At 42.5% G+C, this 26,985-nt stretch overlaps 1 protein-coding gene across 1 annotated transcript in view; it reads right to left on the reverse strand.

The window, feature by feature from the left end:
- Positions 1-26,985, reverse strand: part of LOC308395135 (glucosidase 2 subunit beta-like) — a 184,071-nt gene that overhangs the window by 114,071 nt on the left and 43,015 nt on the right. Inside the window, exon 9 of the mRNA XM_080879830.1 lies at positions 9,078-9,164. Coding sequence (XP_080735956.1) covers positions 9,078-9,164 — 87 coding nt within the window. The remainder of the gene's footprint in view (positions 1-9,077; positions 9,165-26,985) is intronic.

The raw sequence follows: 26,985 nt of genomic DNA on the forward strand, positions 1-26,985 counted from the left end.
CACCCTAAGATGCTGTGATTTGGCGCTACATAAATATAATAGAATTGAATTGAATGGAACCTATAAAGAGAGGTTCATCAAAGTATAAAAGGCCTCCTGTCAGCTTTGTGGTAGTCTAACTATTGCTGGCTACTGGTGTATAGGTGTGTTCAGGTAAGGCAAAGGTGAAATTTGTTGAAAGTTACAGCAATTTTGTGCTTTATGGTAAAATATCGAAATCATGCTATTTGATGCAAACTCACTGTTTTCAAGAATAAGTAATCCAACCTCCTTATAGCTTTCCTGACCAAGTTTTAGATGGCCCAGGTCAACCTGCTTAGATCAGTGCATTAAAGTTCAAAACATGTCATTTCCTGTCAGTAGGAATTGCCACTGACCGTTATCAAACATGAAAAGTCTGGTCTAGATTCTACAGTTTAATGATGACTGAACTTCTTTACCCGCACCAAAAATATTAAAGTGCTCTGTCTTTCCGTTCATTCTGTTTAACTTGGCCACATTTTAGGATCTGATGCTGGCAGAATTTAAGAGTAGATCAAGGCAGCACAGGCAGTGTGTGCTGGTGGAAGAGTCCATATGTGTGTCTGAGAGACAGCGTGTGTCCTCTGCAAGAGGTAAAATAATGACAGGCGAGAACGGATGGCTGGTGACGCGGTGACGAGGAAAGTGCCACATATTTTGGGCCTCAGGCTGGGCAGATGTGAAAAATCTTCCCCCCGGTTGCCTTCTCCACTCTTCCTCGCACCACCCCTCCCTGCGACGCTGCTCAAACAAAGGACACAGACGCCCTAAGTGGTTTTCTTTTTCCGATCCCATACGTGTCTGCTGGCGCTTTCGCTCTTCTGTATCTCGAGCTCGCAGCGAGAATAGTGACAGAATGAGTCACGGTGGTTTTTTAACAAGCCAATCTTTTGATTAATTTTAATGGCACTTGCTAACAAAATCTTCTTTCACTGGGAGAGAACGTTCTTATTATCACACGTTAAGTTGTGTTTTTGCATGAGATGAAATTATCTTTGACAGAGAGAAATATTACGATTCCAGATGTGCATTTTGCACCTTTTACTGTGTGAGTCATGCCTTCTGGGAAGTGGCACATAGTGTCGGCATACAGTGTACAAGCTACTGCGATGAACTATTAAAAAGAAAAACGCGGTGCAGAATCCAGAGACTCCAGGTGAGATAACACAGACTATTAAGGTTAGTTAAACCCGCATTTCTCTGCACGTATATATCAGAAGGTGATGGCTATCAGCGCTGAGAAAAACAGCAGCTTGTGCGACGCACTCGCACTTTCAGGTCATGCCAGTTGGCTCCTCAAAAGCGTGACAGCGATGAGATCCAGACAGAACAGGAACAAGAAAGTAAAAGAGCAGAAGGGGAGAACATGGCAGCCAAGAACTACCACTTCAACATCAAACGAATGTTGTCACAACAGAGCAACAGAGCCACCCCTTTTAACTGTGACACCATTCAGCTGCTCATCACGCTGAGCGGGGCAAGGCGGAAAGCTACTGTAAGTCAAGCACAAGCACGGTGTTTATTAAATCAGAGAGCTGGGAGCGGAGAAAAGTGTGCATACTGTCTAAGCGGCGTTAGAAAGGCGGCCTTTTTCCTCATCCCTCCATGAAAATGAAAGTTGGGAAGGGAAATGAAGTGTGTCTTCCAATGACGGTAACGGCGATCAGCGAAGCTTGAGAAATATGGTTTTGAGAGCTTGGTGCTGGAGTTTGTAAGAGCCAAAAGAAACAATATATGTGATAATCTAGAGGCATCATTTAATGGTTTCAGATTTCACAGAACGGTGCGGCTTTTTCGAAATCAGAAGGGAGAAACGGGGCTGTGAAGGTTGATGACGTAGCCATTTATGTAAATGTGTAAGTTGCTGAAAGAAGCAGTTAAGTTTCTCTATAATCTTTAAGGCGGGTAATCGTATCATTTAGTGCTATAAATGATTCAGCCTGTGGGAAGGGAAAAAAAAAACAGATTTTTATCCATATGTTGGCATTTTAGCTAACAGTGTCAGATGGATCAGCAGAAGTTCTGTAGTCATGCTAAATTTTAAAGAAACAGCTAAATGATCAGGAGCCAGACTCTCAGCTGAAAGAACTGTTGTATCTCTGACAGAAGGAAAACGTGAGGCAGGAAAAAAAGAAGAAGTAGGAGTGTCGGGGAGGCAGACCGAAAAGAAAGGCTGTCTCCTAGCGGACGCCGGCGTGCGGGGCTTGTCAGTCGTCATCGCGTGCCACTCTCCTTGTGAAACTGAGGCAATATACCCCATGAAATATTCACCAAAGTTGTTTTTGCTTAAAAAGGAGTGGCGAGGGGAGGGGGTGGCGGGGAGATGAGGAAAATGTGCTACTATAGATAGATGGAGAGTCCCCCAAATGCTTTTGATGTCAAGCTTGCTCAGGCTTTTTTACATGGGGTGCGACGGGGACACCAGCAGGGGGTCCATTAAATGTTCACACAAATGTACCCTTAACAGCACATCAGTCTCCACAGCCTGAGCTCCCAGTCCCCGACATAGTCTTCTAATTCTGCTGTAATCTTTATATATCCAAAGCTTTTGCTACTGATTCTTCTTTTTCTTTATTTGCATTGTGATGTTTGATAGATGTGGCACACTGGGAAAACAAGCACTGTTAGTCTATTATGGGTAAATTACATACTGAGGATTTATTGCTTTTAAATATTTCAACTCAAAAACTGTACATTTACTGCCAGTCAAATCAGTGATATCGAACTGCAGTTACCACCAGCTTTAAACACAAGTGTTCTTTCAAATCCAAAACCCAGAAATACAACGAAAACAAAACAAATAAGTAAGAAAGTTGATGTGCGAGCTTTTAGTGGGCTGCACAAATTCCTCCTGAAATGTTATTTACTGTAACTAAGGCCAGCAGTGATGTTGCAATTCTATGAAAAGACAAATGAGGGAAGGTTAACGTCATTTAAAAATGTACAAAAAAACAAAAAAAGACTGAATAATTAGGTCCTAATTAGGCTTAGGAGAGTTGGTGATTCATTAGCCGTGTTTGCTTTCGACGCAGCAAGTGCTGTCACGGCTTTTGTATCTGTGACTACCTCCGTTGCCGGGATGAGCATTGTGCAGGGGACGTAAGCATGGCGTGGAATAACAACATGCCATTAGCTGCTGCAGCTGCTGCGAACGCTTTCAATACAACACAACTGCACACGGTCCCTTTGTGTGTGTGTAATAAGGTCAAGACTGTCAGTTTTGACGTAGCACATTGTATAACACACCCCTCTCCTGATCAGGAGTTTCAATGTGGGCGTCTCAGGAAAATGAAAGAAGGGTAACATATGTAGTTGGGTTTTAGACGTATCTGGACAGCGACAAAAAATTATCTGTATTCTGCTGATGCTTAGCCAAGCTGCTGTTTTCAGTTTGAGGGACCTCATGCCGTGATCACACGTCTCTCCGTGTTCCTTTTTAACTTGAAGCCGGAGTTTCGGAGTTTCAGAGTTTCAGATATCACACCCCAGTTGTCCGTGTTCCAGTACTAGCAGAAAAAGCTGCAGCAGGTTCATGGAGTTAAGCTGCCCAGGGCTCTGTGTACAAGCCCAGCTCCAAAAAAGTTGTCACGCTGTGTAAAGCGGAATTTATGGTCCAGCAGAGGTAGCACAGGGACGGCCTCTCTGCCAGGTGCAGGCGGGGTACAAAGTATGCCGATGTGTGTGAGCCACTCTTGCTTGTGCTGTTGTTGGTCCGTCAGCCAACTGTGGAGGAAATCGAAGCTATAACATAGAAACAGCTGAAGTGGAACCAAGTGTTAAAAACTATGAAGTGTCCACTGCAGCCACCGTCTCTGCTTTTCCTGCTGTATTTTTTCATCTTTTAAGTTTTTTTGGCGGTTCTCCTGTTCCCAGTGAACTCTGCTGTTGGCCCCTCCCCTCCCCAGGCCCTTTTGTTAACCACTCATCATCCGTAGACCCTTCATCTGCTTCCACCGACGTGCAGTCAGGATCTTGGAGGTCTGAGGATTGTGGTTAAAATGTAAATAAAAGCTAAATTTAATAATGTGCAAATCTCATAAACTCACATTTTCTCAATACCAGAACATAGAAAACATATCAAATGTCCCACTTTCATAAAAAACACCGGCTCATTTCAACTTTAACGGCAACAACACATATTATAAAAAGTTGTGACAGGGCCATGTTTACCACTCTGTAGCATCCTCGCTTCTACTGGCAAACAGTCTGCAAACATCTGGGAACTGAGCGGACCAGCTGCTGGATTTACAGGAGAGGACTGTGTCCCATTCTCGTCTGATCCTACTGTAGGTCTTGATCTCCTTTTTTAAAATTTTTAATTTCATGTTGCTACAACTGGTTTTAGTCAGCAACTCGACACCCGGGGTCTTCTACTATGGAGCCATGCTGTTGTAATAGGATGGTGGTGCTTTTGGATCATGTTTTTTGCATGTCAGAGCCTTTAGCCTGGATTTGTGGATGTCGTGGTTAGCTCTGTTCATGCACAGTGATTCCTGGGCCCATGCAGTTGCTTCCATGAGAGACTCATGCCTGTTTATAAGTGCTGCCCTTACAGCTTACCAGTATGTTTTTTTGGCCACACCTAAAGAGCTGTTTCTAAAGGCTTGGTTTCACTTCTGCAGACTGAGAACGGCCCGAGAGCCTCTCGGACCCCATGCTGTGGCTTCACAGTAGCAGCTTCCAGATGCAAATGCCAGCCCTTTTAGTTGCTTAATTGATGAAGACACATCAAAGGAATAGCCCACACATGTCCATAAAAAAGCTTTTGAGTCAATTGTTCAATTACCTTTTGGTTCCTTGGGGGGAAAAGGTAGCTTCATATTAAATTAGCTGTATTTCCTTAACACTTTCTCCAATTTTGAAGCGAATAGCCTCAAATTAAAGCTGAGAATCTGCACTCCAAGCCCACATTCATCATGTAACTGTAACACGAATGCTTCGGTAAGCAGCTGAAACTGAGCATATGGCTAGAAGGTAATGGCTGTGACGGAGAGGCTTGATTGCATATTGAAGAGCCGATATGGAAACTCAGATGATTACAGGTAGATCGCAACCTCTTGACAATCTAAGTATCATACTGATGTTTAAGTGGCATACAGAAGCTGTGAGCTTCCAACGGCAAAGCATCTTCATGAAAATGCATTACGAGATCACAATCAGTCCACGCGCACATTTGTAGCGGTTTTTCAGATATCCGCAACGTCACAGCAAGTAAAATACTTTGAGAAAAAACAGTGGAGAGGTCAATAAAGAGTTCCTCTCGCATCTCAAAAAGAGGAAAGAAATCACTTAAACTGTAAATCAGTAGCACAGGAGGACAGTACAGTAAAAAAAAAAAAGTCATTCCTACCTAATAGCACATTAGCACCTAAGCACAATGAACAGAAAGCAGCTTGTGCTCATTTAGTAACACACACACACAAAAAGCTTTTGTGCGCCACATACGGTTGTATTTATAGGTACAACGACAGTTTGTAGGATGGCCTCGACCTTTTGGCTATCACGTGCTCTGTGGCCGTGGCCATGAATAAATATTATAATACCCACTAGAGTACTAAAATCTCAATGTTTATGTAGCTCTTTGTATTCAGTGAAAGGTAACAAACACTCATCATCTTCAGCATCTTAGGGTTCACAGAAAAATGAACATCTGCATAGCTCGAGGGCCATATCTGGACACTTCTACCAAGCAAGACTCTCAATGTCTGCTTGCCTGCATTGTGGCTGTATAATAGTGAAAGGAAGGGATTGGACTTAATAGAAAGAGAAGCAGGTATAAGAGGTAGGAAACCTTTTCACTCTTAGCCTAGCTGGTCTTTACGTTCGGCTCGTTTTTGCCTTTTCTGGTTATATTGATGCGCCGTGGTTTGTTTTGTTTGAAGCTAATGGCGATCCAACGAAAGAATGAACAGTAAACAAATAGACAGACTCAAAACTGATTGAATGGGAGCTCACATATATTACAGCCATTCCACGTCCACAGTATAGAACCGCAAAGTTGGGAAGTTGGGAATTCAGTGCTTCCTGAGCACCAAGTGAATCTCGTCTACATGACCATCAGTCTCAGTAAGCATAACGTGTACAAAGACGAATGCGTTGTCAGAGCGACAGGGTTGTTTATTCGCTGTTCGGTAAAGTGCTTCATCATATAAAGCGTTACCGCACCTAGCTGGCATAAAAAATGTATTCATTTGTTATCAGCCATGGAATTCCTTCTTTTATCAGTAATGATAATAGAGTCGATTTTAACATTCAGATAATTGTTACAGGGGTAAAATAAAAGGCTGTTCTGGTAACTTTTATGGCACATCAACTTTTCTGCTAGCAATAATCCTGCAAATAAAATGAATCCATTTTCAGTCTGTATGTGTTTCAATGGTGTTTTAATGAAAAGCGGCGAGGCAGGGGTTTGCCTTATAATTCATATTCTGTGATGGAGCAACACCGAGATAAGCCAGGCGGATGGTGACATGTAATCTGAACCCCACTGTTTTTTTTTGGGGGGGGGAGTTGTCTATGGAAATGACTAGCTTCTTATCGGTGGAGTGGGTTATTTGAGCAGATTCTCGCTGTGGCTTAGTGAAGGGACTCAATCACCACTGCCCAGCGATATGCCTCACTTTCGTCCCCCGTCATCCCCCCTTCATCTTTTTATCTGAGGAAAGGAAATGAAAGGATGGTATCTGGTACTCTCCGCGTCCTCGGTTTAGGAGATGGAGAGGAGCGGACATTTTCTTTTAGGCTTTAACTCGCTGATGAAAACATGCGGTCTATAAACCTGCGCTCTGAAAAGAAATACACTGGCAATTTATTGACTCTGGATGTGCACCGACTCAAAAAGGAAGTAGTTATGAGGTAATTTGTGGTGTGACAGCTGCATTTATAACTCTGGAGTAATCAAGCTTTTACACATTTTGGTTAAAGGAACACCATTTTTCCTCATTTTCTGATTATCTTCTGGGCTTTTTCTCTTGTCTCCACATTTTTCTTGGAGGTTATTGCACACAGCCACTGGAGATGATGCTTTTGTTTTTCTGTGTACGTGTACAGTATGCGGTTAATGTAGGAAAATGTTTTTTAATTTGCAGGTAGAAATGGGTTTTGGGTGTGGAGAAGAGCAAAAATGGGACAGACAGAAAGGCTTGAGAAGTTTGCAGTCCACAGTAGGTATATAAAGGGAGGGCCCAGTGACAGATGTCAGGGCTCGGTCATGCATCATTTATTAGTCGGTAAATTTCAGGGGAATCACAGCGTTCGCTGGTTTCTCTACAAGAGGCAGAGTAAATGTACCCTGTCCGACTACTTTGGTGAACCTTAAAAGGCGACTCACACTATTTTGCCTCCTTGACAGTTTTGTCCTAAACTAGGAGAAACTATTGCAATGCCTTTATGTCAGGCTGGAATTGGACTTCTGTAAAAACACACAACAATTTTGAAGGTTGCAGAGCCTCCAAATCTCACCTGTGTCTTACATCAGAAGAGGTTGTGACAAGAAGCCAGACTGATACAGGAATAAAGCAAGGTTAAGGCTTTACAGCTTAAGTTGGGAGCTCTGTTAGGGCATCATTCAGCACCGTAATGATTCATCTGAATGATAACATCAGCACATTAGCACAAGTATAAAATCCCACTCTACTGTATGATTTAAAAGCACCAACATTAGTTAACAAGGATTAAACCTGTCTGTGTGACCAAATCTGGTGTATTTACATGACAAATTTAAGTGCTTATGTTAATTAACGTGCGCTGTCCCCTTTAAAGAAACATAACCAAGGAGCTGAGCTGTGTGCCATTAGTTTTACAGGGTTTTAGGGGTACTGCAGGAGAATTTCTAGAGTCCTCCTTGTTCCTGTGAGCTGATAGGAAGGCAACAGTCAGTCAAGTGACAAATAACCACGTAGCCAAGTTATGCAGAAGAGAATCTCTGAACAGATCATACCTTGACACAGATGGGCTACAGCAGCACGAGACCACACTTGGCTAAGAACAGGAAACTGAGGCTACAGTTTGTACATGCTCACCAAAATTAGAAAATAGAACAAAAAATGTAATCTGGTAAGAAGAGTCTCAATTTCTGCTGCAAAATCCAGCTGGTAGTGTCAGAATTTCATGTAAACAACATAAAAGCATGGATCCATCCTCCCTTGTAACAGTTCGGGCTGGTGTTGGTAGTTTCACGGTGTAGGGGATGTTTTCTATGTGAAGTTCAACACATAGACAACACATCCAAAAAGATATAGTCTGCTGAGTTTTAGTGTAACTGAGACGTAATATACACAATAAAAAGGTAGAATATATATATATTAGTGCTGTCAAAATTATCGCGTTAATTGTTAAGATCAACGCGAAATGTTTAATGCATTAAAAAAATTTAACGCTGATTTTGTTTTTTTATTAATTTCCTGTAATCTAAGACCTCTGGAGGAGGGGGCAACAGTGTGCTATGCTGGCGTTTGGCCTGACAGAAATGATTAGAAGAAGAAGAAGAAGTGACACCATGCTACTATCTAGCTAACACTAGCTAACACACGCAAGCATGGACGAGGGCGGACTTTTGGGTGGAAAGTTTCTCTTTAAGAAGTTGCCTGAGAGAAATGTGAGAGAAAAGGTAACCAATTCCTTGGTTGTTTGGATAGCTAAAAACTGCCGACCAGTTAGCATAGTAGAAGATGATGGACTGAGAGAAGTCATTCGTGCTGCATCAGGAGATGAGTGTTACAATCTGCCCTCGAGAGGAACCATTGTGTCGAGACTGCACACTTTGTATGGGGACCAGAGGGCTCAGCAGTCCAGCAAGCTTGTGCAAGTAAGGAATGTCGCTCTCACCGGAGACCACTGGACTTCGGTGAACAACGATAATTACTTAAAATATAAAGAATAAAAAAATGTAATTGGAGCCAGGCTATTAATAAAGTAATTGAGATTAATCGCAATTAATAACAGAAAATTGTGAGATTAGTTAGTTAATTTTTTTATTTCTATTGACAGCACTAATATATATATATTAAGAAAGATAGAAAAAAGATGGCTGATAGAATTAAAAAAAGAGCTCTTACTTTGACAGTGTCGCCTCTCGTCAGGACGTCCCAGAGTGTGCTCTGAAACTTGGAGAGATCCATCCTGTGACCTCTGTCCAACAAAGCCTGGGAGTGAGAGGAAAATCAAAAAGGTGAATCAAAGCGTGACAAACATGAGTCTGAGCACCCGAAAACAGCTTTCCAAAGACATTCAATGTGCAACCGTATCATATAAATTAGTTGAAAACAGCCCACATTACCAGCACTCAGTATATGAAGTTCCTAATAAATAAATAAAAAATTCAATATGACGGGCACCGCAAATATGCACATCTCCCCCTAAAGCACATATGCATTCTGACAGACCTCAGGTTGCACACAAGCTGGTAATCTTGCATCTGTTGTGCAGTGTGCCTGGTGGCCCCACAGGTATAGGCTTATAAAAAGTGCCTTACATAACTGATAATAAACTGCACATCATCCATCTCCCATTCAGCTCACCTCCCAATAATCCCCGCTGCCATATCTGCTTATCTATTCAAGTCACCCTCTCATTAAATCAGCTTTTACAGCCAAATGGAAGAAGTTTACTACTCATAGAAGTCAAATACCATTCATCATGAGGAAGGCTGTAGTTATACAGATATAGACTGCATGTTTTAATTCACTGGAGGACAAACGCATCCTTCCTCCTATCTCAATAAACATAGACTCCTGCAGAAATAAATAAATAAATAAATAAAATAAGGTGGGGGGAAAAATTGACAGGCGAATTAATCTGCTGCCTTTTGCCTGCCGAAATGGAAGTCAGTGAGGCGGCGCATACCAGTGGGTGCCCATCAGTCACAAGACCTTGTGCGGGGCCCGAAAACAGCTGAATGTGATGCCACTGCACATTGGGAGGTAAAGGATGGTGACAGAGAAGTTGGTACAGCTTTCAGTGTTTATTCATCTGAAACAGTGTCCCCTGGAAGCCATTTTGGCAGCAATGTATCACAGCAGGCGCTGACCTTTAGATGCTATGCACAATTAAGCTAAGCTAATAAACACAACTGCGGATCTGGACTCGTGGAACGGAAGGCAGGTGGCTGTGAATCACGCTGGACACGTGAATGGCAGAAAGCTCACTTGGGTGGTGTTTTCAGAGCGAAAACTGAAATGTGTTTGTTATGGAGGAAATGAGCTGAATTTCGAGCTTTGTCTGGTGCTGTAGAGGCTTTCTGATGTTCCGGGTGGCCTCTACGCAGAGTACAGAATTGTCCACGCGCTCAACTGAAGCAGTCCTTCGCTAACACAACATACAGTAACCTTGCCTTGACAGCTTAGTTAGTTAGTTAAGGTTTTAGTTAATGGTTCTTGTAAGAACTGCATTGGGCTGTCTAGACATTAGTATTGTGTAAGAAAAGGAAACCTGGCAAGTCTTTTTTTTTCTCTCAACTTTTTGGCTTCAATAATATTCATATTGTCAGTTACCTCATCATATTAACCACGACAAACAGATGTACTGACGAAGTGTACACGTGCAGGAACACAAGTGCCTGACTTTTGCCATTTTCAGAAGTTGCCCTTTCTTGGCACACACCAGGTAATGATCTTCTACAGAAGCATTTTCACCACAGGAAACACTATATTTGATCTACGTGAAAGCGTTTCCTGCAAAGCATGTAGGAGGGGGTGCACCTGCTACCAGATCCCTGGTACAAAATCTGCTTAATATCCAGGTGTGCACATGTAAGAATAGCGCAGTTAGCAGTCAGATTAATTCACAGCACACAATTAGACAAGTGTGGGGACATCATTTTTCCTGCCTCTTACAGGAAAAATGATGTCCACACACTAGGTGGTACTCCTGTCTGAACTAAACACAGTTGAACAGAAAAATTTGCTATCATGTGCAACATGTCTTCTTCTACTTCTTCTTTCAGTTAATCTCTTTATTTATTTATTTATTTATTTATTTATTTATTTATTTATTTATTTTTTTGTCATGGCATAAATGATTAACAATACAGAAGAAGTTTGCAATCATTTAACAGTGACTGAGTCTTAAAAAACAGATTAGGGTTGCAACAGGGCTTCAAGTGTCAGGGTTCTTGTAATCTATATAAAATATAGAGATAATTGGAGATTACAGAGTTTTATAACATATGTGAATACATTTCATTAGTAAACAAACAAACAAACAATCTTTGTCTCAAACTGAGTCTGTTGGGATCTGGTCACGCTTCACGCTCTCAAAATTTCTGCAGTGCATGTTCTTTTTCTCAACATCCAGCTTTGCAAGGGTATCTGTAGGATGCAGACGTAATTTCATGTGTCTGTCTTGTTTGTGTCTGAGTGTTGGGGGAGTTGGTGTTGTCTGTATTTATTCAGTTACACGTCTGATTCCAGGCTGCGGCCGTTCAATTTAAGACTTAAACGGCTCGCAGCCGTGTGTTTACCTGCTTTCTTTCACGAGCAGATAGATCTCCTTCTAGGTTTATATGGGTAAAACTTGCTTTACTGTTTCTGCAAAGACTCAAGAGAGTCCTTAGCTCACAGCCTCAATAAGCATGACCAAAAGCGTGCCTGATTGCCACTGGGACTTTACATTTTCTTTTTTTTTCTTTTTTCTTTTTTTTGGCCTGTCCCGTTTGGCTCTTTTGCCATCAGAATTGTTGTCTAAAGGCAAAGAAAGATGCCCAACGGATTTACTTTACCAAACTGACCATCCCAGCCTTGCCGTAATGGTCCATTTGATTCACCTTTTATTGTTTATTTTATTTTCACTTAATGAATACGGGACAGACTTGACTGGGGGAAAGAAGGGGAGAAAGAAAGAGGGAAAGAGAAACAGCTGAGAAGAGGGACGGGGGAGAAGGGCAAAAGACAAAAACCAACAGAACGGGCAGAGAAAAAAAAAATGCATATATCAATCACCTGGATCACCTGCTGAGAAAGAAAAAAGAAAGCAAGCAGAAGAGAACAAGAGTAATAGAATAAACAACATCACAATGATATATGGGAATATGACAGTAAATACTAAATGTTAAACATTATTGTGCAGCACATAAGATCAACAGAACACAGTGTGCTTTGAGGTAGGAGCCAAAAAGGGTGTAGTTTGTGGGTGTGATCACCCGTGTGTACACCTGTGAGCATGGACGCGCTTGTTTTTTGTTTTTTAAAAGGTTCCTTCATGTAATAATCTGCTAGAGGGTGTGGGGGGGCCACAGCCCCATCCTCCAGGGCGTGAAGCAGGTGTGGAGGAGATCAAAACTCCAGACATCCAGAGGCCCCCAGAACACAAGAGACCAAGGAAGACCAACAGAGGGGCAGCTGCGCCACTGTCCCGGAAAGAGCTGAGGAGAGTCCCAGATGAGGGCTCACTCAGCAGCCGCGGAGCAGAAGCCAGGGGGAGTTGCAGTGACGCGCCCGTGAGCTCCGCCGGCAGCCAGCTGCGCCTGAGTGACCGAGCCCCAGGCCGAGAGGCCGGGGACACCCCACCTCCGAAGTGGCCCGAGCGAGCCCCAGGCTCCAGGCCCCGATAAGCGGCCGCCAAGGAGTGAGCCGGTGTGTACCTGGACGCCCATCCCCAGACACAAAGAACCACCAACGCACCGATGTCTGAGGGGGTCCGCCACTGGCAGGGGAAGTGGTGGTAGGGGGAGATAGGCCTCCAAACCTTGGAGGGCCTGAGATGTCCCCAGAGAGGTGGCGCCTGACACCCAACCTGACATATAGACACAGACATACAGGCACACACAGATACAAACATCCATTCCCACCCTCATGCTCTCATATGCACTTACTCCACACTCAACCAACGTGGAGACAGACATAAAGAGACGTTGTACACACGATCACACTCCCCAAGCGTACTCTACAAACCGGGTCTAGGTGCCCCCGCCCCTGGAGGGGGGAACTGCACCCAGACCCAGGTGGTGTTTCCCTTTTCCCTGCGGTGGGGGGAGGCAGACCGCCCCGACTCCGCAGCAGCAGGAAGGCTCCACACTCCAGACCGCAGTCGGACGGCCAACTCCTCCTCCTAGTCCTAGCCCCCCTGCTCCAGCAGGTCGCAGAGAATGGGGGTGAGAGAAGACTCCAAACCTCCCTCCACCCGCTCATTGTAATGTTGATGCATGTGTGTTCTAAGGTGCATTTAAAACCCAGGAGGGCTTGGAGCTACCTGCCAGAGAGCAGCAGGTAAGCGCATGGTCCCTCCTGCTAGCCCTCAATGTCTACGTGTATTTAAAATTGAGAGGTGGGCAACGATGCCAGGGGTGGGGTGTACACCCTGATGGTACTTTGGACTCCGTGTATCGTGCCCACCCCCAAGATCCTATATGTATGTGTAATGAGAGTGTGAGTAATGTGAATGTCTAAGTTGTGGGATAAAATTGAGGCAGAGGCAGCCAGAAGGGGACAGAGGGGGGGGGTAGCCTCCTCTGCACCCTGGTGACATACCCCTACTCCAAGGCCCTGCATGTGTGGGTGGTTGTGGTGGAGCGGGAAGAGGGAGGCAGCTGGAGATGGGGAGGGAAGGAAGGGAGGGGCAAGTGACCCCTCCCTGGGGCCAGCTCCCCCGCTGACCCCAGTAGGCACCCCCATACTCCGCGACCCGCCAGGGAAAGGGGGCCCAGGCCCATCCAGACCGGGCCCAGTGCAGCAGCGCCGCCCGGCCCCACAGAGCCCGGGACAGTCCACCCAACCCCACCACAGAGAAAACTGCACCCACCCCACCATCCACTCATCTTCCAGACTACATAAGACAATAAACACCCAGGCTGAGATCTTCCTCCACCTCTCCTGTATCTCCCCCTCCTGCAGAGGGAGCTCCTGAGGAGAGGAAAGCTCCTGCAAGATGTGACAATCTCCCCCACCAGTTGAAGAGCCCCCCAGGTGGCTCGACGCACCGGCGGCACCCTGCTCCAGGGCTGGGCCCCCATGCACCCACCCGCCCACAACCCCGGCAACACACCAACCAGGACCCAAGCCCCCGAGGCCCGGTCCGGGTCCCAGCCCAGAGACGGAGCGCCCCCAGAACCTCACGCCCATCCCGGACCCACCCAGGGGCAGCCAGGCTACCAGGTCAGTAACCCACGTCCGTCAGCACAGACCCTCCCCTAGCCCCGCTGCACGCAGCCGCGAGGAAACAGTCACCTGAGAGCCAACAGAGCCCCTAACCGGACATGACCGCTACCCCGGGTTGAGCCCCCCAAGGAAGATGCCTCCGGGGAACCCCCCGACGCCCTAAGCCTGTCCCTACCCCCACACCAATCACAACAGTGAAGGCGAGACCAAACTATGACCCCCCACCCCCACTAGGTGATGGAGCTGATCAAAGGAGCCCAGAGCAATTGATCTGATGTGGTGGCAGAGGCTGTATCAAGACTAATGTAATCTAATAGATAATTTCTATATTGGTTAGAATTAAGATTATTTTTATTTTTCCAGTTCATGAGGACTGTTTTCTTGGCTATGCATAGGGCAGTGAAAACCATATGGGCGATATTCTTTTCTGAAGTGACATTATCTAAGCTGCCCAACAAACACACTAAGGGGGAAGTTGGAATGTTACATTTCAGACACTTCGAGAAGTCTTCACATATCTCGCGCCAAAACTTCTGAACTGGTGGACAGAACCAAAGAGCGTGGATATAATTGTCCGGTGAATTGGTTTGGCAGTGTGAGCAGTTGTTGGTAGACGAAAAGCCCATCTTGAACATCCGATGACCTGTATAGTGCACTCTATGTAATATTTTGTATTGAATTAATTGAAGACTGGGATTTCTAATTAGATGAAAGGTTTTTAAGCAAATCTGAGACCAGAAGTTTAGGTCTAAGTTAACTGATAAATCCGCTTCCCATTTTGCAATAGGAAGTGATATTGATTCATCTGTTTTAGAAAGCATTCTGTATATTTTGGATAGTAATTTGGGGGGTTTAAGAGTAAGAAATTGAACCACACTTGGTGGTGTTTGTAGTTCAACTTGACCCGGTTTAAATTTCTTTTTTACTATGGATTTAATTTGTTGATATTCTAAAAATCTTTTCTTGTTGATCCCATATTGTGTAACTAGTCCGTCAAATGAAATAAATTCTGTTCCTTCTAGTATATGTTCTAAATATTTGATTCCTTTATCACTCCAATCTGAAAAGTTTATCATATTATTGTTTTGTAATATGTCAGGGTTGTTCCAGATAGGTGTACGTTTGCATGGGATTAATGAAGACGCCGTCAATTTTAGAAACTCCCACCATGCTGTCAGAGAAGAGCTGATGTTGATGCTTTTAAAGCATTCATGTCGTTGGATGTTTGAGCTGATAAATGGTAGGTCTGAGATCTCTAGATTATTGCAGAGTGCTTGTTCTACATCTAGCCAAGGTTCATCTAAGAGGGTGTGTTTTAGCCATCCTGAGATAAACTGAAGCCTGTTGGCTAAGAAGTAGTGCTGAAAGTTAGGCAGTTCTAGTCCTCCTTTATCCTTGGTCTTTTGTAGTGTTTTTAAGCTTATACGTGGGGGTTTATTTTTCCAAAGGAATTTGGACATACATGAATCTAGAGATCTGAACCAATCTTGTGGCGGTTTAGTTGGGATCATTGAGAATAAATAATTTATTTTTGGTAAGACCATCATTTTTATAGCGGCAACCCTTCCCATGAGTGATATGGGTAGACATTTCCATCTAGCCAGATCATCTTCTACCTTCTTTAAAAGTGGGATATGGTTTAATTTAGTTAGATCTGCAAGCTTGGGAGAAACATTAATACCTAAATATTTTATATTTCCCGATTGCAGTGGTGTAGAAGAGGAATTATGGAAGGAGCAATTAATCGGTAGGACTGTAGATTTTGACCAGTTAATTGAGTAATCTGATATTCTTGCAAAAGAGTTTATCAATTCAATCACCCCAGAGATATTGGTTTGTGAATTTTGGAGAAAGAGTAACACATCATCCGTATAAAGGCTGATTTTATGTTCCACGTTCTTGCATTTTATGCCCTTAATTACTGAATTCTGTCTAATTGCTGCTGCTAGTGGTTCAATAAAAATTGCAAATAGTGAAGGGGAGAGTGGGCATCCCTGCCTGGTGCCCCTCAAGAGACAGAAGCTGGAGGATGTCTGGTCATTTGTTCTAACACAAGCTGTTGGGGAATTATATAATATTTTTAACCAGTTTATGAAAGAGGATCCAAAACCAAATTTGTGTAAAGTTGCAAATAGAAATTTCCAGTTAACTCTGTCAAATGCTTTTTCTGCGTCTAAAGAGAATATTGTAGTTTCTAGGTTTTTACTGTATGAGTAGTCTATCAAATTAAGTAATCTACGTGTATTTGTTGATGAGTGCCTACCTTTTATGAAACCAGTTTGGTCAGGATGAATTAAGAGGGGGGTTATTTTCTCCAGTCTCTTTGAGAGAGCTTTGCAGATTATTTTAAGGTCTACATTTATAAGGGATATTGGACGATAGCTTGAGGGATATACAGGGTCTTTGCCTGGTTTTAGCAGGAGATTAATGTTTGCAGAATTCATATTTGATGGAAGTCTGCCCTTTTCTTTAATTTCCAACAACGTTCTGTAGAAAACTGGTGCTAGAATCGACCAGAATTCTTTGTAGAATTCTGCAGGAAAGCCATCTGGACCTGGAGCCTTATTATTGTGCATACTTATCAGGGCTTCCTGGAGTTCACCTGGTGTCAGTGGTGAATCCAGTGCCATTGCTTGAGTGTCCAATAATTTTGGAAGAGTTATGTTGTTATGTTGTCCAAAAACTGATCAATTTCTTTTTTAGATCAATTTTCAGTTAATCTCTTTAAAGGTAACCACAGCAGATCATCTTGCTCCATCTCACCTTTTCCTCAGCATCCTCCTCTGTCACACCAACTCTCTGCGTGTCCTCCGTCACTATATCCTCAAACCTCCTCTGAGGTCTTCCTCTTTTCCTCCTGCCTGGCAGTTCAATATATCCACTATCCCTCTTCTGCACATGTCCATCTCAGCGTTGCTTCTCTAACCTTTTCCCCAAACTGCTTGGCCTAAACTGTCCCTCTAATGTACTCATTTCTAATCTTGTCCATTCTGCTTGCTCCCAAAAATCTGAACATCTTCAGTTCGGCCTCCTGTCTTTCTGTCGGTGCCTCCGTCTCCAAACAACACACGACATCAGGTCTCACTACCAACTTGTAAATCTTCCCTTTTATCCTGCTATCCTTCTGTCATAAATCATCCTTGACACTCATCTCCACCCTGGGTGCCTCTCTTCATCACCTCTCTTGTGTGCAGTACATTGCTTTGGGTGGTTGACCCTAGGTAATTAAACTCAACCACTGGTACACCTGTCTCCCTCTCATGAACACACACGTTCTGTCTCATTTCTACTGACTTTCATTCCTCTTATCTCCACAGCATACCTCCACCTCTCCAGGCTCTCTTTCACCTGCTTCCTACTATCACTACAGATCACAATGCAATCTGCAAACATAATAGTCCACAGAGACTCCTGTCTGTCACTCTTACCACACACTCCTGTCCTCATACGTGTCCTGCAATACCCTCACATACCTCTCTGCCACTCGTGACCTCCTCACGCAGTACCACAGTTCCTGGCACTCGATCATATGTTTTCTCCACATCCACAGAAACAGAGCTCAGCTCCTTCTGACCATTTCTATACTTCTCCATCAACTCTCTCAAAGCAAACATCACCTTTAGTGCTCTTTCTCACTCATCGTGACCTTTTTCGCAACCTAGCTTCAACAATCTTTCCCGTATCTTCATGGTAAGGTTCATCAGCTTTATCTCTTTGTAGTTCCTACAGCTCTGCACATCACCCTATTCTTTAAACTCAGTACTAGTACACTTCTTCTCCAATCCTCAGACGTCCTCTCACTCTCCAGGACTGTGTCAAACAATATGCTCTCTGACCTCTCTCCTACACAGGCATGAGCTACAAGTGAGGTAGAATATTCTGACCTGAGAGTCTCGACATTTTCAGAAGTTCACGTGTAGAAACATCTGGATCCAGGGTTCTCAAAGAGTGAGAGGCCATCGGTAGCTCCCAGTAACAACTTATGAGCCCCATGATTGCATCAAAGTAGGAATGCACATAACATTTATCCGCGCTCTATATGCCATCACGTCGTAGCGCGTAATCAAATTCAGGGAAAGTATCTTTCCACTTCAACACCTTTCCATTAGTCATCACGACAGAGTAACCTTGAAACGTAATAGCGAGACGCCCATTACATTTCCCTCCACCAAATACAGCTGCACAAAGAAATGTAAGATTCATGGTTATGTGAAAATTCGCCAACAGTTCTGAGAAATAAGCTCCACACTTCATATAGTCAAACGAACGCACGGGCTGATGAATCAGTATGCAAAGATATTGCCTTACAAGAGAAAAGAGCTCAAATAACATGGTTACATACTTTGCTATGTTATTTGATAGATCCAGCCGGTCCCAGAAGCACAGTTCTACAAATACCATTTATATCTACCTGGCAAGAGAATATTGGGTTTCTAGTCAAAGTTATGAAATGTATCACCTTGCAAATATGTGAAAAGAGCACAAACAAAAAGATGAGACATCCATTACCATGAACCCACACAACTGAAAATATTACCACTCCCACGCCGTATTAGTACATAAGGCATAGAGGATTGTACACATGCATGAGTAGAAAGTCACACAGGTAATAAAGCTGCAGCTACTTTTGTTTATTTGCCTCATGTACGAGTCCCTCTCCCTTCATTTAGGCTTTTATCCTTTGCTCAGTCGGGTACCCGGCAACAAATACACAGACACAGTACGTTGTTCAGACAAAGCAGTACTTACAAGTTAGGCGCCACACCAGCTTCCACAGTTAGCATGGTGAAATTTTCAGCAGTAAGCAATACCACTTAATGTTTTAATTATCATTAAAAAAAACTGTGTTTGATCATCAAACTTTTATCAGTCACGGAAAACAGTGTCCTCATTTACCCAAAGGCAAGTGCACAGGTGCAGCATGCAACGTGGGTTTGCTTTGAATCTAAAAAAACACAGCTCAAGGCAGTGAGGGAGCTCTAGAGATTTCTCAGCCTTCTAAGAGGACCAACCCCTCTTTCTCTTTTCTCAGACTGTACATCCTCGATTCCTTTTCGCGTGTTTTTAGCCCTTGCCACTAGAGATGGAGGCGGGGAGAGAGAGGAGTCGGGCAACAGGTATGTAACAAAATGAGACATCCTTGCTTCGGAGCCATCGTTTTAAAAGCAGTGTCAATTAAATGTGACATGTAGCACACAGCTGCATTGTGCTGTTTGCTTTTTCTTTTTTGTGATCGCAGATGTCAGATAGGCGCGACAGTGTTTGTGACAGCATATATATATTTAGGCCCACTTTTAATGAAATTCCCAATGCAGCACAAAGTGACAAGAGTGTACAGACACACTTTTTTTTTTTTTGGAATCACACACATATACAGTGAAGGGCAGAAAGTCTGACAAGAAAAGACACATCTGAAGTTTGGCTGCAAGCTGGAGTTTAAAAGAGCACTGAGGGCGACTTGAGCTAAGATGGTCACCCTGTCTGCAGAATGAAAACAGCTTCGTGGCCACAACCGCAGGCTTTAAAGGAAATGCAGGCTGAGTTCATGTTTAGCCGAGTGCACGATGTGGGGACTTTGGAGCAGGGGAAGAATGTCAGGGTTTGTCTCTTTAACTCGCTAACAGCTTGTCAAGTATGTAAGCGGAAGCTCTCGGTGTCTGCGGACTAGTTATGTACATCAAACTGCTTCTAAAATATCCTCAATGAGAGAGACACACTGTAGACCCATGGGTGACAAACTCTTTTTATGACGTGGGCCACAAACAGCCCACTTTGAACTTAAACGGGCCGGACTGGTGAAACTCCTGTATAGAAGTTTAACTACGCATTTAAAATCCCTGATATATATTAATATAAGATAAAGAAGTGCAGTTCCAGCAAATGAAGGAAATCTGTCAACACAAACAAATAAATGTGTGAAATATGACTTTTTTTATATATATTGAGAGAATCTGAAAATTCTACAGCAGAAAGTGAAAAAACATGAACTTTTCTGTAATTTAATCTATTACTTCATTACTTTGATGCAGTATGAATGGCAATGGGAGAGCTCCCTAAACCTGTGAAAACACAGTTAAAAGTCCAAAATCTATGCCAGGAACGTCAAACTAATTTTACATCGTGGGCCACATAACAGATCACTTTGATCTCAAGTGGGTTGGACGAGTGAAATTCCCCCTTTCGATCATAAGGAAGATTAACCACACATTTAATCTCAGAGTTAATATAAGATTTAAGAAGTGCAATTTCAACGGGACGTCACAGTTTTTATACAAGATGATGAGATCGTGCCGGAGTAAATGAACAAAATCTGTCAGCATGACTCTTTTGGCTTTAATTGTAAAAAATCAATAAATACGTAAAATTACAGAAAAACAATCCTGATCGCTCATTGCACAGACTGTGATGTCACTACAAAACAGCTTGCTAATTCATAGAAAATGTTGTTTTTGTACAAAACAATAACAAAAACAGACATTTCTACAATAGATTCTAAAGAACTGGAACTTTTCAGTCATTTAAATGTTTATTTATCACTTCAAATTTTCCAAAGCCACACAGCAGGCCAGACTGGATTCTTTGCTGGGCCAATTCTAGCCCCCGAGCCTTATATTTGACATCCCTGCTGTTGGCTCTTATATACATGTCGGTTGTTTGGGCTCCTTGTCCTTTTGGGTACTTTCTTCTTGACACTCGAAATGCAACTTTCTGTTTTGGTTACTACAGGCGTTATGAATAATTGCTGGTGATCCCATTCGACAGAGATGAGCAGGAACGTGGAATAAAGTAGTGAGCAGCAAATTGCCCGAGGCATCGAGAACACCGGTCATCTCAGCCGTTACTGCAGTGTAGGGGTGCACCCCCCCCTCCCGTCTCGCCGTTCAATCTGAAGCCCAGATGGGTTTCACTGAAACCTTCCCCGGAAATAATCAGCTCTGACCATACTGGAACAAGTAAGTCTGGATTCAAAGTTAATTTGGTGATCAGAGATTATTCAGGCAAACCTTGAGTGATTGCATCGCACTGCTCTGTGAAATTACGCTATTATTCTACCCCAGCAGAGGGGGGGGGAAGGAAATTCTACACTGTGAAAAAGTTATTGCCTCGCCTTTTGAGAAATAACACAGTTGTGTGGAAGATAAGGTGAAAATGAGTCACAAATATGAATAATTTCGCAATATCAGGCTGAATTTCTTTTTTAAATTTTCAACATTCACTGCGTGATCCTCTCTGTTAATCCAAGAAAATGGAAAGGGAATCAAGGGAGAGTGATAGCAGTCAACTGTGGGAAGAGACGGCAGCCTATTTGTTGACAGCTTATTAAAATGTAACTAGTTCAGGGGAGCTTTTTAAAAACTAAATGCTTGTTTACAGTAATTGTTACTTAAGCATCAATTGATACAGCTGAAGCTGATAAGCCATATAATAATCCTGCAATGTGCCAGGCTGATTAGACCACCTGAGGCACAGTAATTAGGTAAAGGATAATCAAACTTAATACTCTAAAGCTTTTTGACTAACTTCTGTGAGGCAGGATATTTTAGAGACATACTGATGTAGTACAGTTTTGTGTTCATTCCAAGTCTTTGCTTATTCAAACTGTTGATCTTGAATTTAATGTTATCAGACTTCTGTAGGTTCAGCTTGGAACATGTAAATTGAGGGATAAAACAGTGCAAAGCAAAGTTTCTTCTTTACACTGACAAACTATTTTAGATTTATTTCATTTCCAGTCAAAAGTCCTGATTGTTTGGGTTAAAAAATGGTGCTAAGTTAATCATTGATTTGTAATTTAGTCAATTAACCCGAGAGTGTCATTGACTGCAATTTGGTTTAAAAAAAATCTCTCCTATATATATCTCTCTTTTTAGATATTACAGACGATTCAAATACTCAACTTTAAAACTAGGGATGGGTATCGTTTAGGTTTTATCCGATACCAGTACCAAATCGGTACTTTTGAAACGGTGCCGGTGCTTAAACGGTGCTCAAACCGGTGCTTAAAGAATGGAGAACACAAACTTTGTCCAAAAACCTCTCATGTTCAGCTGTTTTTTTGTAAAAAGATAACAATGTTAGCCTTTTCTGCAGCTATAGGGCATATATGGTATCCCTCTTGGCTGGAAGCAGTGCTTAAACAATGGAAAAAACACAAACTTTGTCCAAAAACCTCTCATGTTTAGCTGTTTCCCACTTTTTCTTTGGTCATTTTAGCCTTTTTGGCCAGGGTGAAGGGAGTATCTGCCATCAAACAAGAAGACAGCCGCATGTAATTACGACGGTGTTTGCTAGTTCACCTTACATGCATTAATGTAATAACGTGGTTAGCCTACTCAACGTAAATTACACACGAACCACATTAAGCTACTCACGCAGAGAAGAACGGCTGCTGCTGCCATCATCATCCGTCATCATTTCTGCTACACTGGCAGGGCTAGGGGCCAGGACTCTCCTCTTCGGGTTTTTGGGGGATGTTGCTCCGGGTCCGATAACAGGCACCACACCCGCAGAAGATGTGCTCGGTGTGAGGTCTTGCAGCAAGCTATCAAATACGGTGCATTTCTCGGCTTTTAACAAAATGCTATATGTTGCCAGGTGTTTCATCAGATTCGAGGTGTTACCTCCTTTGCACATTATCAGCTTAAAGCACTTGTTGCAGGCTGCTGAGTTTGCAGAACGTACATACCTGGGCCCGCCTATTACGCTTGCAAAGGTAAAATGATTGGCTAGAATCCAAAGTGTATGACATCTCAGGGAAAAAAAGCACCAAAATGTGCGCTGCTTTTCGGTCTGGTTACTACCGTTTATGTCAGAACCATACCGGTACCCATCCCTATTTAAAACTGAAGTATTGATCAATAATGTAATATCACAGTATATATATACACAGAAGAGCGCCTCTGAATCCACAACAAACAATGAAGCAGATGGGCTATGGCAGCAGAAGACCACACCACAAGCCTGTCAGCTAAGAACAGGATATATGCTGTTTTCAACCAAAACTGGACAACAGACGATTGGAAAAACATTGCCTGGACTGATGAGCTTTGATTTTTACTGCAACTACGACATTCAGGTGACACTTCAGTCAGATTTTGGAGTAAAGAACAAAAAAGCTTCAGGTTGGTGATGGTGGTGTAATTGAATGGGTCACAAACTGTGTGATGCTATCATGTTAACATGGACCAAAATTGCTAACAAATGTTTCCAGCACCTTGTTGAATCTATTTATACTTTATTAGCTGTACCTAATAAAGTGTCCACAGATTATCTCGCATATTATCTACAATTTAGAAACTGTGCTCACTAGAGATGAAATAAAATCCTTCCGCTCAATAGCAATGCTAACTAAATGTATTTGCTAGTGGCTCATTTTAGCACCCATAGCTGTTAAAAAGCTAAATTTAGCTAGCTTTGCAAACTACTGTAAAGCACATTGTTAGCATTAGCAATATTATAGCCTAAAACTAATACAGATGCTAGCACAATTGGCTAAGAGGCAACCCTGCACGATTAATTGTTTCTCCCTCCTCTACGGGCAGAGAGCATTAAAAAGGACAAGGTATTTGTTGCATGGTCTCCATGACCCTTTTCTACTTGCTAACACTTCACATTGACCAAAAAATAATAACCATATTCATTATGAAAATAATTTTTAATTGAAGACCTAAAGTCTATACTGCACAATGAAAAAAATAACCTTCAAACTTTAAGGCTATAGAAAAGTATTTTCTTTACATCAGGAATATTGCATTTCTCTTCTGCACTAACTTGTCATCATCAGCCCACCTATGCACGCAATTACACCAGGCATATTTCCAGCAAAGCCTGATTTCAAGCTTTAATCATAGGGAGAGAAAAAAGGTGTTGTAAGATTCTTTAATCATGTTAATGAACAGTTCCTCTTTTCTTAAGATAAAAAAAGACGGGCAGATGGATCGATATATAGCATCACATCAGTCCATATTCTCCTCAGTATCTGGGCCCGGGGAACATTTCATAAAGGCCATAGGGTCGGCTTATCACGGAGCTAAATGCCAATGTAATTATTAGTGTCTGGAGATAGTGGAAAGGGAAGCACATCCTGCGGCAGTACACCATATTTAATTAATAAATGTCACTCTGTAGAGGGAGTGAAGGGAGTGAAGGGAGTGCGTGAGAAACGAGAAAAGAAGCGGGGAGGGAGAGAGTCAGAGTGACAGCAATACTGATCCTGACTTAAGTGCACAAGCAAACAGCCACATCTGGTACATGTAGAAATGCACTGGGTAACAAAACACAGGTTGCTGAGATTATACAAGCGCGACAACAAGAGTCACATCGGGTCCAGTGTTAAGTCGCTGTTATAAAACATGCGACAACAAGCTGGAAGAAATACTCGGCATACCCTTTCTTTCACAACCGCTTACATATTGCAGCTAATTGGCGACACTGATTTGCAAATAAGGTGTGATGTTCTTACAGCAAACAGAACATTAAAGGTACGGGAGATGGCTCCCGAGGTGGGATCACAGAATACTTCACTTTCTACATTTTTGCACTTGAACTCTGGACAGCGTTGCGAGAATGAGGTCAGGAAATGGTTCAAACCTGCCCTTTGACACATCTATGAAAGAAACACAATTACCTGTAGCATACTCGGGGGTATTCGCAGGGTACAGACTAAGGAGCTACCTAACAATTATTTAGCTACTGTCATTAAGGAGCTTGGAAAGAAAAGTGTCTGGACTTCTTTAAGTTGTTTGAAGACATTACACCTCTCATCTGAGAAGCTTCTTCAGTTCTAAGGTCAAATGGTGGAGAGTCCCAGATTTAAGGCCTATAGGAGTGTCCCCCAAAAGGGACAAAGGACCTCCTAATGATCCTCTACCTAATCACACGAGCCAAGGTGTGAAAACGGGTGTAGGTCACAATCAGCCAAGGTTTCGGGTGAACTCATTGTGAAGCCTAGCCCCACCCTGTCATGTGATTTCCTGAAGTCAGAAGGCCCAGGACATGAGTGGGAATTAAGGCGTCTGGGAAGGGATCTCAAAACTGGGTTATAGATGTAACCAACGCCTATGTTCAAAGATGGTGGTTCACAGTGGACACAGATGGCTTCTTTCACTCCTCTTTCAAATCATAGGTGAAACCAACTAACTCCTCACATACACAGTCTTGAAAAATCTGGCCCCATCATAGCTTTAAATCTCATAGGACCATACTGTCACAATAAAGCACTTTGCTCTCAGACTGCAGGCTTACTTCTGGTTTCTCGAGTTTCTAGAAGTAGAATGGGAGGCAGAGCCTTCAGCTTTTTCCTGTGGAACCTTCTCCCAGTTTGGGTTCAGAAGGCAGACACTCTACTTTTAAGATTAGCCTTAAACTTTCCTTCTTGATAAAGTTTATAGTTAGGTCTAACTCAAATGTGTTTGAACTACCCTTTAGTTATGCTTCTATAGGCTCAGGCTGTTGAAGGCTTCCCATGGTGCACTGAGCATTTCTTCTCCACTCCCCTCTTTTCACTCCTCATGTGCTTACACACCACTGAAAACATTTCATTTAATACAAACCACACGTTGATAACGTTTGATATTACAGGAAAATAAGCTCAAAACTGTTGACAACTTCTAATTATGAACATCAGCAAAATCCAGAAGGCATTTTTTTAATGTGTTAATCAAAAACACAACAGTTTACTCAGTTAAATAAAATTAGCCTTACAACAAATTTGTGGCAGCAAATAAGATAAGATAAGATAAGATAAGATAAGATAAGATAACCTTTATTAGTCCCACACGTGGGAAATTTGTTTTGTCACAGCAGGAAGTGGACAGTGCAAAAGTTATGACGCAAAAATTAGAATACAATAAGAATAAATACAGTACACAGCTGTACAGAATAGAATAAAATAAAATACTATATACAGTAGAATAAAATAAAATAAATATACAATAAGATAAAAATAGAATACAAATACAAATACTATATACAACTGAGTAAAAATACAACGATGACAGAAAGGATTATTGCACTTAGTATTAAGTCGGTATTAAATATGGTCGGAATGAAATGTGACGGGAGCTTTTTCAAAATATAATGAAGAAATATTGCTGTTAATGAATGTAGGTGCAAACTGAGACACAAAATATCCATACAGAACCACTTTAAAGCAGCACTTGGCTCGCATTCAGGAAAGATTGTCATTTAATACAGAGCAAGCCCAGAGGAAGACACAACTTGTTTAGTGATTACAATTCTGTCAAAGTCACCACCTTTCTCTTAAACAATTTGCCTTTTGTGTCTAAACGACACAAAAAGATTCAAACCTCAGTCTTTGGTGTCAAATTCTGCCCCCTGGCAGCCGCCATCCACCAATCAACGCACATAGCGGAAACACTTCCTACTGTGGAGGAAAATGTTGCCAGGAAACATAATTCAAGCTGCAGTTTTCCCTCAGCAATGTCATTGGGAAAACAAATTGGTATTATTAGTATTTCTAGGAGAAAAGGGTTGAAATTGTCATCATTGACACTTAATTCTCAGGAGGAAAGAAAAGGGAAAAAATCCAGTTATGAAATTCTGGTCTTCGCTTGCTCTCGCATGCCTTGCGTGATTGACAGCTTCATTAATTAGCTAGTTAGACTTGAAAGAATGGCAGAGTCCTAGCAATGAGATGAGCGTGGAATATTACAGGAGTAGACGGCAATTTAGCTTCATTTTTCATCATAAAAAGAAACTGAGAGAGCATTTGTATGCAGTAAACATTTCAGCCAGGCATCTAGATATACTGAGCTTGGTAAACAACAAGTAATACACAGACTGGAAATAGACCTGTGTTTGACATGTATGTAATAACATATTATGAGAGGTTAGGTTAGATTTGACACACTTT

The sequence above is a fragment of the Rhamphochromis sp. 'chilingali' genome (genome assembly GCF_963969265.1).
Source record: "Rhamphochromis sp. 'chilingali' genome assembly, chromosome: 1".
NCBI classification, from domain to species: Eukaryota; Metazoa; Chordata; class Actinopteri; order Cichliformes; family Cichlidae; genus Rhamphochromis; species Rhamphochromis sp. 'chilingali'.